Source organism: Lolium rigidum, unplaced genomic scaffold, assembly GCF_022539505.1.
Source record: "Lolium rigidum isolate FL_2022 unplaced genomic scaffold, APGP_CSIRO_Lrig_0.1 contig_34541_1, whole genome shotgun sequence".
In the NCBI taxonomy this organism is placed as follows: Eukaryota; Viridiplantae; Streptophyta; class Magnoliopsida; order Poales; family Poaceae; genus Lolium; species Lolium rigidum.
Window position 1 is genome coordinate 47789 of NW_025900281.1, and position 14392 is coordinate 62180.

The 14392-nt window shown below is 44.8% G+C and overlaps 2 protein-coding genes across 6 annotated transcripts; one reads left to right on the forward strand and one right to left on the reverse strand.

Moving 5' to 3' along the window:
- The first annotated feature begins 892 nt into the window (after nucleotides 1-892).
- On the forward strand, nucleotides 893-9482 carry LOC124681164. The gene is given in 8 exon segments (XM_047216108.1): nucleotides 893-4424; nucleotides 4427-5421; nucleotides 5507-5748; nucleotides 5831-5981; nucleotides 6625-6799; nucleotides 6891-7229; nucleotides 7320-8005; nucleotides 8788-9482. Coding segments are annotated over 8 exon segments (6792 nt in total). The 5' UTR covers nucleotides 893-907; the 3' UTR covers nucleotides 9475-9482.
- A 978-nt stretch (nucleotides 9483-10460) lies between these two features.
- On the reverse strand, nucleotides 10461-12759 carry LOC124681165. Of its 5 annotated transcripts, none has more exons than XM_047216112.1 (6): nucleotides 11935-12759; nucleotides 11785-11847; nucleotides 11464-11655; nucleotides 11140-11386; nucleotides 10736-10845; nucleotides 10461-10573 (listed from the first exon to the last, which is right to left on the reverse strand). In XM_047216112.1, the coding sequence occupies exons 2-6, from the start codon at nucleotides 11824-11826 to the stop codon at nucleotides 10565-10567; spliced, it is 600 nt and encodes a 199-aa protein (XP_047072068.1). In that variant the 5' UTR covers nucleotides 11827-11847; nucleotides 11935-12759; the 3' UTR covers nucleotides 10461-10564. The 5 variants fall into 5 exon arrangements, with proteins under 5 accessions (XP_047072068.1, XP_047072066.1, XP_047072069.1 ...); XM_047216110.1 differs by having other exon boundaries at nucleotides 10461-10641; nucleotides 11935-12750; XM_047216113.1 differs by having other exon boundaries at nucleotides 10461-10641; nucleotides 11822-11847; nucleotides 11935-12747.
- Nucleotides 12760-14392: the final 1633 nt, after the last annotated feature.

Here is a 14392-nt window from a genome sequence, read left to right on the forward strand (position 1 = left end):
TAGCCTAAACACATAATCGAGACCAAACAAGCAGAAGTAAGGTGTTACCTCTACCTCGGGGTTTCGAACCTGGGTACGGCATATTTCAAGCATGTTCCCGGATCTCCATGCAGCCCGTATCACACTTTTGTCCTCTTAAACCATCTTTGAGGAATGATGCTGCGGAATCACCATGACACCGTCCTAGATCCGATGGAGTGTTTCTGAGTCTCATGACCTCGACAGGTAGCAAATGCCTTCCCTACCATCACACCTTTGAAGAAAACTCCCAATGTGAACATAAGGTAGCATCTATGTCTTGACGGCTATACTTGCACTCCGAGACAACCCTGATCTTGGAATCAGCATGTTTCAATCTTTTGACTCTCCTATCGGTGTTGCTATTTTTTATGTATTTTTAACCTGTAGAGGAATTATAATTTATTAACTCCTAAAATTATACGAGTGTGAAATAATGTCTTCACACGCAGGTCACATGTCGGTTGCATCCTACGGTCTGATTCGCAAAGAAAAAACATCGTACGGTCGGCAGTGCCCGGAGGCTTGAGTCGGCACAGCACGCATACATGTTGCCGACTCTAGTAGAGAAGAGTGACCGACCTGGCTGGCGTCCATCAGCCTCAAGATTCGTGCCGCCGCGCGCAGCTCCGCATCTCTCTCCCTCCCCGCACCCTTCCTCTCCCTCTTTCTCTTTCGGACGGACCTGACACCAACCCCTCCGTCCCCAAATCCCATCACACCACCGCCGTCGCCTCCTCCTCGGCGGTGAGCCACCACCACCACCTCCACCTACGCCCCACCCAGCCCTCCTATCAAGGGCAACTCCGCGGTGAGCCTACGCGGCGCCTCCACCTCCGCGCATCGGGCTGCGGCTAGGGTTTCATGCGCCCCGCGGCCGCCGCAGCCGATGTCGCACCCCGGCAAGTTCGTATCCGTTAACCTCAACCGATCCTACGGCCAGTCCACCCAATCCCACCATGGCGGCCGCCCCTCCCGCCCCGCCGCCCCCTCTGCCGCCGCCGGCGGGGGCATGGTGGTGCTCTCCCGCGGCCGCGGCGCCTCCTCCGTCGCCAAGCCGCCGCAGCCCAAGCTCTCCGTACCGCCGCCGCTCAACCTCCCCTCGCTCCGCAAGGAGCACGAGCGCTTCGACGGCGCCACCGCCACCTCAGCCGGCGGGGCCGCCTCAGCCCCGGCCCGATCTGGCGGGTCCGTGGCCGGCTGGACGAAGCCCGCTCCAGCATCCGAGAAGCCGCTCGGCTCGGCGCCGCTCCCAACTGGCGTCGCCCGGCCCCCCTCGTACGGGTTTCAGGACAAAGCCGCCGTCTTGCGGGGGGAGGACTTCCCTTCCCTGAAAGCAGCCGTGGCGCCACCGCCTCCGCCGCCCGTGCAGCAGCGCCACAAGGACGGCGATGGGGCTCGGGCCGCCACGCCAGAGGCACGGCCGATGCCCCTCGGTATGCGGCCTCAGGTCACGCCCTCGCGTGGCGCTGACCCCTTGGCTTCTGCTGGCGCCGGTGCCCATGCTTCGGCGGAGAAGGCGCGAAAGCATGATTTGGGGCCGCTTCCGCTGGTGCGGCTTAGGTATAATTCTGATTGGGCTGATGATGAGCGTGATACAGGGCTGAGTCTCCCAGAACGCGACACTAGGGAGAGTGGATTTGGTAGGAGTGAACAACACATGGCTCCGGGGCGGGAACTTTATATGAGGGAGCCCGACTCCTTTGGGAGAGTTTCCGTTGCTGCCGCTAAAGAGGCCGGGCAAGACGGTCCGTGGCGATCCCCTCTGCCGAGCCACACTAGAGACAGAGAAACCGTTACCAGTGGTGCCTCCAAGGATTTGCGGAGTTCTAATAGGGAGCAAGCTGTCCGAGCCTACGGACAGAACGGGACAGAACTGCATGGAGCTGCACACGGGGGAGTGGCTGCGGGTGAACGCCACATCGATAATTCCAATAACTGGTACAGAGGGAATGCTTTCCATAATAATGCTGTTTCAAAGGTGCAGCCATATCTTGGTAACAAGGGCCCTCCAATTAATGACCCCGGAACTAAATTTGGCAGGGATAAGTGGCTCGTTGGAAGCTCTGCGAAGCCTTTAGTTGAGGATCTCAGTTTCGATAGCATTTCTGCCGTTAATTTGAGCTCAATAAAGAAGAAAAAAGAAGCGACCAAACCATCAGATTTCCATGATCCAGCAAGGGAGTCATTTGAGGCAGAGCTCGATAGGATCTTGAGGATACAAGAGCAAGAGAGACAGCGGGTAGTGGAAGAACAGACCAGAGTTAGAGAAGTTGCTCGCAAACAAGATGAGGAGAGGGAGAGGCTCATAAGAGAGGAGGAGGAGAGGCGGCGCTTGGTGGAAGAAGAGGCCAGACGGGCTGCTTGGCAAGCTGAGCAAGAGACGCTGGAAGCTGCCAGAAGAGTTGAGGAGCAGAGGATTGCTAGGGAGGAGGAGAAGATGAGGGTTGCTATGGAGGAGGAGCGGCGTAGAGAAGCAGCACGTCAAAAGCTCCTAGAGTTGGAGGCAAAGATCGCTAGACGACGAGCTGAACCAAACATGAGAGGTGGAAATCTTCTTTCAGCTGCCAATGATGAACTAGCACTTGGAGCCTTGAAAGACAGAGATGTGGTACAGTATGCCAATGCTGGTGAAAGACTTGATATTGACAGAATGGGGGAGCACATCACTACCTCCGCAGCTTTGGAGTCTTCCAGTGTCAACAAGTACAGTGATACAGTTCCAAGGGCGCTGCACACTTTGGGAGATGAACGCTCATGCTTTGTTGATAGAGAACATGTGTATCACAGTGCAGAGGCTGCATTTGAAGGCCAGGAAAATCTGCATTATGGTCCACGGCATGACACTTTGGGTACAAAAAGGGCAAGTTTCCCTAAGAAAGATTCTTATGATGGATTTGGGGCATTGTCAGCCGGGCCATCTTCGAGAGGCCAAACAACTGATTCACCATGGGCACTGGAAGATTACCGTCAAGGAAGAGTTCCAAGGTGGGATGCACCAAGGGAGGTTGACCGTTTTGACAAGCGGTCTGAATTTGAAAGCGATTTTTTTAACAGCGACAGGTTTGGAGATGCGGCATGGCTGCCTAGTGGTTCCTATGGAATCCCCACTGCTCAGCAAGGAGATGGGATGTTTCAGAACTCTGAGGCTAATGACTTCTCATCTTTTACAAGATCCCGCTACTCTATGCGGCAACCACGTGTACCCCCACCACCACCTGCTGTGACTTCAATGCACAGAAGTGCAATTGGCACTTCCACTCATCGCGCCAATTCATCTTTCATTGATGGTGGAATGAGAGAGAGTTCCAGTAGTGCATACCAAGAGGCATCCCTCCAGCACGGGACACCAGCTGGAGACCTTGTTGTCAATGAACAGCATAGTGAGGACAGGGCCAGCCCTATTTTGGGCTCACAATCTTCTCTTTCAGTTTCAAGCCCTCCTACCTCACCACCACATGTCTCACATGATGAGATGGATGTTTCTGGTGATTCACCTGCACTGCCAACTTCTGCTGATGGTGATCGAACTGTGGTATCTGACAATGACCTTGCAGCTTCAACTCTAGATGCGGCAAACGTAAGCAGAATCGCCACCTCAAGCACAGCGTCTCACATGGAGGATGATGAATGGCCAAGTGAACACAATGAAGCCAAGCAAAAACAGGATGAATATGACGAGGAAGGCAACATCTACCAGGAAGATGAAATCAATGACGGTGATGATGATAATCTTGACTTGGATCATGAGTTTGCAGACAGGCATCTTGACTTGGATGATGGGTTTGCAGATGGGCAGAATACACCTGTAGAAATGGAACCGGTTATACTTGGATTTGATGAGGGTGTACAGGTTGAAATTCCGCTGAATAGTGAGCTTGAATTAACTCCTGTGAAGAGCACTGAACGGGAAGTTGGTGTACACTCAGGTGTCATGGAGCAAGAGTTCTGTAGTGGTTCAGATGATCCTCGTAACCTTGTTACGGAAGCAGAGAAGAGACTGCAAGACTTGGATCTTGATCAAACAAATGCCTTGACAGGTGAATCTAGTGTTGATCCATCAGGTGGCACAGCCGCGTCAAGCTCCAAGTTACCTCAGGCATCTTTCACCCACACTACTGAGTCATCAGCTTCAACAGTAATTGATCGGAATGATGTTCCTGTTAGTCTGCAGTTCGGTTTGTTTTCTGGGCCATCTCTAATACCCACTCCGGTTCAAGCCAACATTCAGATTGGTTCCATACAGATGCCAATCCATCTCCACAACCAGATCAACCCAACCCTGGCTCAAATGCTGCCTTCATCAGCTCCTTTATTCCAGTTTGGTCAGTTGAGGCATATCCGCCCTGCGCCTCAGAATGTTCAGCCGCATTCTCAGGTGGTGCCCTCTGTTCATCCCCCGCACCAAATCCACATACATCAAAACCGAATGGTTCAGGTTATCTCCCTAATGAGATGAATCGAGATGCAAATCATAATGTTCCAAGCGAGCCAGTCTCTTCTAGCTTTATTGATAAATCAGTTTTACCTTCAGCCGAGCTTGGGATGGATCATATAAATTTTCATCACAATGCACCTGCAAATAACCAGATGGCTGATGTAAATGGATTTCACAGCCGGCTTGACAGTACTTCAATTGGGGAAAATGCAAATTCTGGAGTTTCAAAAGGTGAATCTCAGAGGAACCATGATCTCTCTCTGAAGAGGAATCACAAAAACAACAGAGAATCTTCTCAATTTGGCCCATATGGCAATGTCTTGAATGGCCCAAAGGCTCCAGGTGCTGTATCTGGTGGAAGAGGGAGGAGATATGGTTATGCTGTCAAAGAATCTATTATGGGATCAACAGGTTCAGTTGTTGAACCTTCTCATAAAGATTCCAGGGGATTCCAGAGAAGGTCTCGTAAGAATATAAGAAGAACTGAATTTAGAGTGCGGGAAAATGTCGAGAAGAACCCAACCCAAGCTTCCGAGTCATTTAGCCATGATGAGCAGAATGAGAAGCCATTTCCTGATGGATCAGCAAGGGAGATCTCGGTGAGAAATCTGAACAGAAAGGAAGGCGATAGGTCATTTAGGTCTAATGAAGCAAGTGATATTAGTGGAGCAGGTCCTTCATCTACGTCTGCTGATTATTACAGTAAAACAGAGAGAGTTGCGCAGAAGGCTCCATCTTATGAGAGATCTCATTATGGGAACAAGAAATCTAGAGCGGGTACTATCCCTGAAGGAGATGCTAATACCTCGTTGCTGGCAGGAGTTGTACGTGTTGTTAAGCAGCAAGGCATTGAAGTGCCTGTTGACGCAGATGGTTTTATTGAAGTAAGGTCCAAGAAGCAGATCATGAGTGTCAGAAGAGAACAGAGGGAGAAAGAAAATAGATCCAAAATGAGGATGGCAAAGGTGCCCCATTTTTATCTCTTAAATGATTAAATTGTGCCTTCCTACCTTTTCCCCTAAATTAATGCTTTGTCATTTGTTGAACCAGGCTCCCCGCAAACAGCATCAGATCTCCCTACACAGTTCTGGCAGTTCAAGTTTCAATAATAAGGGAACAGTTTCCTTGGGCGGAGCATCTGCAAAGAAAGTTACGAATTCTGTCCCTGCAGTTGAAAGAAGAATTGACCAAATTGAACCATCAACTCCACTCATTGGTGAAACTGCTTCAGTGACACCCATAGTGCCACCTTCAGCCAACACAGGATCTCATACAAACTGCTACGGCAAGAAGTATGTATCACTGTTTCTAGTTATGTTTATGCTATTTAGTTAGGATTCTCCTTTGGGACTTTGTTTAATAATACTTTTGCAGGCCTATCCAAGGTCAGGCAACCTCCAACTTGATCACTTCTAGTGCTGCAGCAAAGCTCGTGGCAGGCTTATCCGAAAACAATAATAAAGCGTCATCCATTGGCACTCCATTTAACATGGGTACCTGGGATAGTTCACAGACAAACCAGCAGGTAGATTGCTTTCTTAAGGTTCCTTTTTTGTTTGCCTTTGGGAACCCGTTATTATTGTGTGCCTGCTGACTTCTCTTCCATGTGCAAAGCTTATGTGGATAGTCCTATGCTACTTATGTTTTCTGTGTACATAGTGCATTTATTATTTTGAATCTAATGCTGGAGAAAATTATCTCTGCTATCTTAATTTGGCAACTTTTATTTACTACTTCTTTATGGCAGTTCTAACTTCTAATAGGAAATCCAGTCAAATTATTCGCTGGTTTTATCCCTTTATGCTTTGTATTGAAGGCTTGCACTAAACTTACTGTTGAATACTCTGTTTCCTTTTTGTTTTTGTGTTTTGTACTATGGTTTTAGGGAGAGGTAGGATAAGGGCTCTCACCTAGGGCTAGGGGCAAGATAGAAGTATTCTTGTATTTTCTTGCTTGATTGATAATTCCTTATAGAGGGTTCTCTTTGTTTAGTGGTCTAACAATCCAAAGGTGGGAGAATCGATTATCTCAACATATTGTCGTTTCACATTATGCTTCTTAATTTTCAGACAGCTATTGCCTTGCTTTTAAAGACTGGTTGTCTCTTAACTATAGATGTCCTATAATTATGTGCTTGTTTATCTTTTGACAACTTGTGCCCACGATAGGTTATGTCATTAACTCAAACTCAACTCGAAGAAGCTATGGAACCAGCAAAGTTTGAACGAGCAGGTCCTTTGGAGTCCGACAATGCTTTATCTCCCGCAATAACCACAGAAAATGCGTACACATCATCTGCTAGCCCTGTTAACTCTCTTCTGGCTGGGGAGAAGATTCAGTTTGGTAAGCACATCATGTTTGTATTGTACACATCATTAGCATTGTACAATGCTTTTAGTTGCTTGATTGACAGTGAAATAATAACAATGCCCAGGTGCAGTTACCTCGCCAACTGTACTGGCTCCGATCACCCGGACAATTTCAACTGGGCTTGGTGCTCCAGGTTCATCTAGGCCTGATATGAAGATTGACCGAAGGCCTGGTGATGACAATGGTGCTACTGTTTTGTTCGATAAGGAGAAGGCTACAACTAAAGAACCAGGTCCAAGTTCAGAGGAGGTTGAAGCTGAGGCTGAAGCAGCTGCTTCTGCCGTCGCTGTTGCAGCTATTTGTACTGATGAGGCAGTTTCATCCACCGCTGATGCAACTGCAGCTTCTACTCCAGGCAACAAAAGCTTTAGCAGTCAGGATCTCACTGGGCTAACAGCAGGAGGTATGATCTTTAGGTTGTTAATTATTTGGCTTTAAAATTACCTTTTTTAGAAGGTAGCTGTATTTATAGAGCTTAATCAAACTGAAGCAGGGGCAGTAACAGTTCAACGTGGTCAATCATCTAGAGAGGAACCACTGACGGTTGCTCTTCCAGCAGACTTGTCAGTTGACACTCCGTCAATGTCCCTGTGGCCTCCTTTACCCAGTCCACAGGCATCGGGGCCAATGCTTTCTCAGTTTCCTGGTGCACAACCGTCCCATTTTTCTTGCTTTGAGATGAACACCATGTTAGGAGCACATCCTTTTACTTTTGGACCAAGTGATGAATCTGCTGGCGCTCAGGGTCAACAGCCTCAAAGAAGCAACGCTTTGCCTTCAGCACCATTGGGTGCTTGGCCACAATGCCACTCTGTGGTGGATTCATTTTATCGCCCCCCTACTGGCTTTGCTGGTCCTTTCATTAGCCCTGGAGGAATACCGGGTGTGCAAGGTCCTCCACATATGGTGGTCTACAACCACTTTGCCCCAGTTGGGCAATTTGGTCAAATGGGGCTTGGATTTATGGGAGCCACTTATATCCCTGGTGACAAGCAGCCTGATTGGAAGCAAAACCAGGGACCTTCTGTTAGCATTAGCCAGAGTGATCCAAGCAACCAAAATATGCTACCTGGTCAAGTAGCCTCACATGGCGTTCCTACTCAAGTGCAGCATCTACGCCCAACTTCTATCATGCAAATCCCATCCCCATTGACAATGTTTGACATGTCTCCATTCCAGGTATGCAATAGTTCTAGATTGCATGTATAGAGATTGAATTGGTTTATGCTTCATGCGTATATGTTTGGATATACATTTGGTTATCAGAAGGGTGAATTTTTTTGTTGTATAGGATCCTAAAGGATAATCTCTATTTGATGAATCAGTTGAAGGCACTTCGTGTCAGCATTTACTATAGCTTACATTTGGCAGTTTTAGTTTATGTGCATAGCTCGCCGATTTCAAAGAAGCATTGTGCATTAAACTGAAATGAATCTTGATTCTCGTTATTTATTACTACCTCTGTCCATAAATAAACGTCTGAGTTTTGTCTAAATCTGCATGTATCTAGATGCTATTTAGTGTGTAGATACAATCTTTTGGTTATCAGAAGGGTGAATTTTGTTGTTGTATAGGATCCTAAAGGATAATCTCTATTTGATGAATCAGTTGAAGGCACTTCGTGTCAGCATTTACTATAGCTTACATTTGGCAGTTTTAGTTTATGTGCATAGCTCGCCGATTTCAAAGAAGCATTGTGCATTAAACCGAAATGAATCTTGATTCTCGTTATTTATTACTACCTCTGTCCATAAATAAACGTCTGAGTTTTGTCTAAATCTGCATGTATCTAGATGGTATTTAGTGTGTAGATACAATCAAATTTAGATAAACCTCAGACATCTATTTATAGACGGAGGGAGTAGATAACCTGGTTAGAAACTTTATTCTCTCTGTTTTTTTTTATGCCACAGCATTTCCTTCGTTTGTGCTGTAATTAACTCACCTCACTATCATTCCAGTCATCAGGGGACATACAGATGCAACCTTGTTGGCCACATATGCCTGTACAGCCTCTACACTCAGTCCCATTATCAGTGCAACTGCAACATCCAATAGAGGGTACAGCGGCACCACAGTATGTTCATAACATGCCAAGCGACAAGTCAAGTACAAATGACCGGTTCCAGGAGCCCTCAACATCTGTCATGCCATCAGATAGCAACAAGAGCTTCGCAAGTACAGCGGCCTCTCAGTTCTCTGATGAGTTAGGTCTTGTTAAACAGCCAGCCTCCAGCAGTTCAGATGCTAAAACTGTTCAGTCTTCATTGGTCCGGACAGGCATGATCAGCAATGAAGTCCCAAACAGTGCCAGAGTTATGGTTAGGACCAACGCACCAAATATCAACCCTGGGAATGCTACAGGGGTGACTAGCAATCCCAACTCTGGTCAGGTTGCCAACATGCCCTCCAAGCCACACCAGTCTTCGTCATCACCAGATCAACAGTACAAACATCCAGTTAATAATCAGGATCAACGGGCCCGAGTTACCCAGAAGACTGGACCTCTGAATGAATGGCAACGTCGGTCAGGATATCCGGGAAGGAGTCAAAACTCCGGTTCTGACAAGAAATATGGCACTGGTAGGATGAAGCAGATCTATGTCGCCAAATCGTCATCAACAAGTGGCCCAGCCCCATCAGGCTAGGGCAGATATGCTTTGGCAGGAACAGCTCAAATTTCTGTGTATGCGGAACATATTTTGATGTGTCAATCCATTGTTTATCTGGTGATTATAGACTGTCCGCATTGTTCATTTTTGTTTCATTTCCGTGCATAGAGAAAGAAAAAGTTAGTGTGGTTGCAGTGTTCAAACTCTTTAAAGCAATATTCCATCAAATTTTGCAGCCTGTGTCGTGTATGTTGACTGTGTGCTATCTGAATTGTTATTACAATCAATATATACTTGTTGCCTGATGACTCATAGGGCATCTTATGAAGTGCCCATAATGAGCATGCAAACATGCCTTGTGGAATGTGTTCGTCGTCCAAAGTTGAGCTATTTTGTGAGATCATGCACTTCATCGTTCATTTGAAACTGCATCAAAATATGATGTTCCAATTCCTGTTTCCATGATATCTGGTGTAAGAATCTTATGTTTCCTACAATGACCCCTTTTTAATTTCTGAATCATAGCATCAAAAACCCATGAATCATACACTTATTTCTAAATTAGCCAACCTTTGCACAGTGGATAGTACAGTATTTTTTTATTACTCTAGCATAACATTTTTTTATTATCAGATCAGAAGGATTAGCTCCTAGCAGAAGAAATGATGGTAAAACTGAGTAATTCATTTTGGAGCCTAGACAGGCAAAGACATCATACAAGTAAATATCGCTGCACCTAATACTTGAAATGTCTTCAGTCACAAGGTCAAATAGGACATTTCGCTATTCTGTAAGTGGTGTTGTATTACACACTAGTTCAGTCAATTAAATCAACCTGCTAATACTGGTTGAGTTTGCAGGAAGGAGTTAGCATCTACGAAAACTATGCACCGGACCAGCTACGATTTTGTCACTATCTGGACATAAATACACTGAACTCTCTACACACAAACTGTACTGCCCTTTTCTGAAACGAAAACTGTACGCCCTTCGTTCCATAAAGGATGTCAACAGACGGGGAGTACTTCTCATGTTCTTTATTTCCCGGCAGGTATCTACTCCAGTCGAAAACCTTTAGACAGACCATCTTCTCGATCCATGGCTTTTGCGAGATGCAGGCTCCGTGTCAAGTAACCTGATGTCAAAGTCTTATGAATTACCACTGTAATCTATTTCCACATGATGAATTGCAGATGGAGCAGCCTGGTCATATATCATCGATTTGAGCAGGTTAACATACGTTCACGGAAAATGGATGTGAGAAAAATAAGAATAACTAGAGGCAGATGTTCATTACCGGACTACTGGTTGTATCCGCGGCTAGTTTCAGTCGCTTGTTGCTACATACTCTCCTTTGTTCCTCGCTAACTTCAGTCTCATTGTCAACAAAATTCTGATCTGATAAATCTGAAGAAAGACAAGGGCAGTCTGCTTCAATGCTATTTACAGACGAATGAGTAGCAAATTAGCTTGGTACAGAGAGCCTATATAGGTTATCCCAGTATATGTGCTACTCCCTCTGATCCATAAGTGTCGTTGTTTTAGAATGTTAGTAGTATTCTTTGAAAAGGGAGCGGTAAATTGTGTGATAGGGAATGCCACAAGAATTGTATATATTTCATGATTTCAAGGGTCATAATAACCATCTGGTCCCTCTGTAAAATGTTAAATGGTAGGGTGCAGAAGCCTCAAAATAAGTACCTGTTCCAGAAAGGGAATGCCCATGCCAGTGCAAATGGGAAGTACAAGACCCTCCAAAGTTCTTCCGTCTTGCATAGTAACTGATTCCCTCTTGTCTTGGATCACTAGTTGATGCATCATCATCATCATCATCATCCATATAATAAGCTTTCCTGCCATCCTGATCCTCGTCATATGAAGGTGTATGCTCAGCCTGTGATAATCTGGATTCGGCTGCATCAGCCTCAACCATCCTGCTATATACCTGCTATTGATTTGATATAAGAGAAACTTTATATACCAAATGTTTGTTCTTATTGAGGAATGAGACAGTATTGTAAATACCTGATCAACTTCTGTGTTTCTGTGATTTCCATTATGAGTTTTACGCCTCCATTCACTTGAAGACCAGCAGAGCACCCCATTCGAGTTGACTTCTCCATCATATAATTTAGTAACAAATGATAACTCCAGTGAGCTAATATAGAGCATGTGCTTCTCATCTGTCCATCCAGTTGATGAACCGCTCAGTGTGTCCTGATAGAAGAAAACCAGGAGTAAAGCAACTAACTTGATAATGGTTTGCACAGCAATTATCCGATATATGATTTTTTCAAGAAATATAAAGACTTCAAGTACGTATGTCTGAATAGTATGGCTTAAGACCTGAACAACAGAAAGCATCACTGGGCAGTCTGTATACCTCATAACCTCAATGCTCCTTTCGTGCTATCGAAAATATCACATATTAGTACATCTCAAACTAGCAACAGTGAAAAACAATTAGATGACAGAGCCAGCAGAAACATATCATACTTCTATTATCCTGCACTTTGCAGGCTTCTACATCAATTTCAACATAAAGTTTGTGCCTTGTGAACTGCAACGAAGACCTGGTATGGTTTGCAGTGAAACCACTAGATTCTCAAAACTGAACTTAGTTTGTCACCTTAGCTACCATTCTAAATCTCAACATTTTGTCCCAGATGGCATCTCTGTGTTGTGGCTCTAAATAGGTGGCTTGTATCTGTCTAACTTCGAGTACTATCACATTTTATCCCAGATGGCATCTCCGTGTTGTGGCTCTGAATAGGTGGCTTGTATCTATCGAACTAGGAGTAGTATCACATTTTGTCCCATATGGCATCTCCGTGTTGTGGCTCTGAATAGGTGGCTTGTATCTGTCGATCTCAGAGTAGTGTCAGTCAAGCAATTCTTGTACTATTAATTATCAACTGCCAGCACTTAATAGACCACAGGAGGGCCCCTAGAAAGACAGCTGTATTGGATCATTGGATGCAATCCGTAATCGTGCAATCCAGTACTAAAAGTAACGGAATTTTATATAGAAAACAATGTACTGTATTTGTAATTTACCTATGTTTGAAAGTGCATATTTAATCATGACCTAACATGTGTTAGTATGTGAACTCGAAATTTGAACAGACGTAATACTAAATTTGGAAGTATATGCATATTTTTCCTGGCGTTAGCTATTGGATTACACGGAAATCGCAGCAATTGCACCCCACTGTATTTCATCTTTTTGTCTTCCCCAAAAGAGTATCAGTGATGCACCAACTTTCCACATTGTTTTTTTTTTTTCGTTTGGCTATGTTTGTTGAATGTCTAGAAGTAAAAGAGCGCACTGCATTTGCTCCTAATTTGACACCTATTGAGCAAAACTGCAGGGTTAGTATTTTGACCTTGAGCTGCGCTTCGCACCAATTTCGGCTCCGACTCAACACGGCCCACAAACCAAACTATGCACACCCGCAAGTTGATACTCCGATAGACAAAATATTAATTCCAATAGCTTTTCCTATAGTAACCTTTCCCACCGCGATATTTTATGGCACTCCTTTCAGTTTTTTTTTCTACAGAAGATAGCAAATAATTCAAAAGATCAGCCCAGAGTCGAGAAATGCTGTAAAGTGCAGTGTTACGTGCACGAAAATTCTAACGTGGTGCTTTGCACAACTAGTGTCAGATTAGGTGGAGCAAACTGTGACGTCTTCAAAAGTAACACCACCACCCACCCAGAATAGCAAAACAAAAACAAGAGGATGGAAGGAAAAGCACCCACGCGTATGAATGAACAGAGTAAAGAAACTCCATAAACCCATATAAGGTCACACTTCACTAATGAAAAGCGGAATTCTTGCCATGTTCCTGCAACTGAATTCCAAACAAAGAAAAGAAATACTATATGCCTTTCTAAAGATGGTATTCTACTTACCATGTTAGTTTTTTCCCCTTCTAACATTCATTATGCGAAAATGTCCCTTGTGTCAAGAGGTTCACTACTGCGCACCTGTGTGCTGCAGCTGCCCTCTTTGTGAGTTTCATGCATTTTTTTGCAAGATAATAAACTTGGAAGTTACATCACATGCCAATATTGCGTTTTAATTACTTGGTAAATTGTTAGCAACAGTTGGTCAGGTCAGTAAAAGTAGTTTGGGATGTACTCAAGTTGGACTTGCCTTACAGCTTAGCCTCACCAAAACAATTTGAAAAGAAACCTTGATAAAAAAAAGTTCAATAGGAGTGTAATCTTAACCAAGCAGGAGGCACTGGATCAGACAAGCAACACATACAGCAAAACAAACATCCACAGAAGGGGGGCGGGGTGGACTGATTAATCTAGTAAAACAAATAATATCAGACTGTTATGTCATGTTAGATAGCAAACTATTGGAAATGGGATGAGTGAGCAGATGTATCAAAATAGCATCAGAGCGAAAAAAACCTCGTCAATGAATGCTACATGCTCCACACATCAATAAATACAAAATCTACATTTTCCTTATCATTGTCTATATTTTATTCGTGCACCTAACAATTTCCCATCATCTGTTTGCGGCGCAGATCTTTCGTCGTGGTTGTTCACAAAAGGCGTGCATACTCACATTCAGGAAGAAAAACTGGATGGAACTTCCCATACTGCATCATCATCAGACCATCCATCGTGATTGACATAATATCCACAAGAGAATCATAATCATAATAATTAAAAACAACCTCTAACCGCGCGATCTTGAAGCATGACAGCATCATCGATCATGCCATAGGCAGGTTGGACAGAACAATTCATTCATTCACCAGAAATTCTCAACCGCGGGCGCGGAGCACCACTGGTACTCCAGCAAAAAGAAAAAAAATATCCCGCGTGAATGAATAATAATAATAATAGCGCAACGTAAACGATCCTGACCCCGTTACACTGGACCGAATCTATAACCACTCCTTCTCGCTACAGCTAACGAACAGAGAA

Coding starts and splice junctions, on each gene's coding strand:
- LOC124681165 (XM_047216110.1), bottom strand. CDS start 11,826: ATGAGGTATACAGACTGCCCAGTGATGCTTTCTGTTGTTCAG. Junction 11,656..11,784: donor TGATGCTTTCTGTTGTTCAG/GTCTTAAGCCAT, acceptor TTCTTCTATCAG/GACACACTGAGCGGTTCATC. Junction 10,846..11,139: donor GCATTCCCTTTCTGGAACAG/GTACTTATTTTG, acceptor GTCTTTCTTCAG/ATTTATCAGATCAGAATTTT.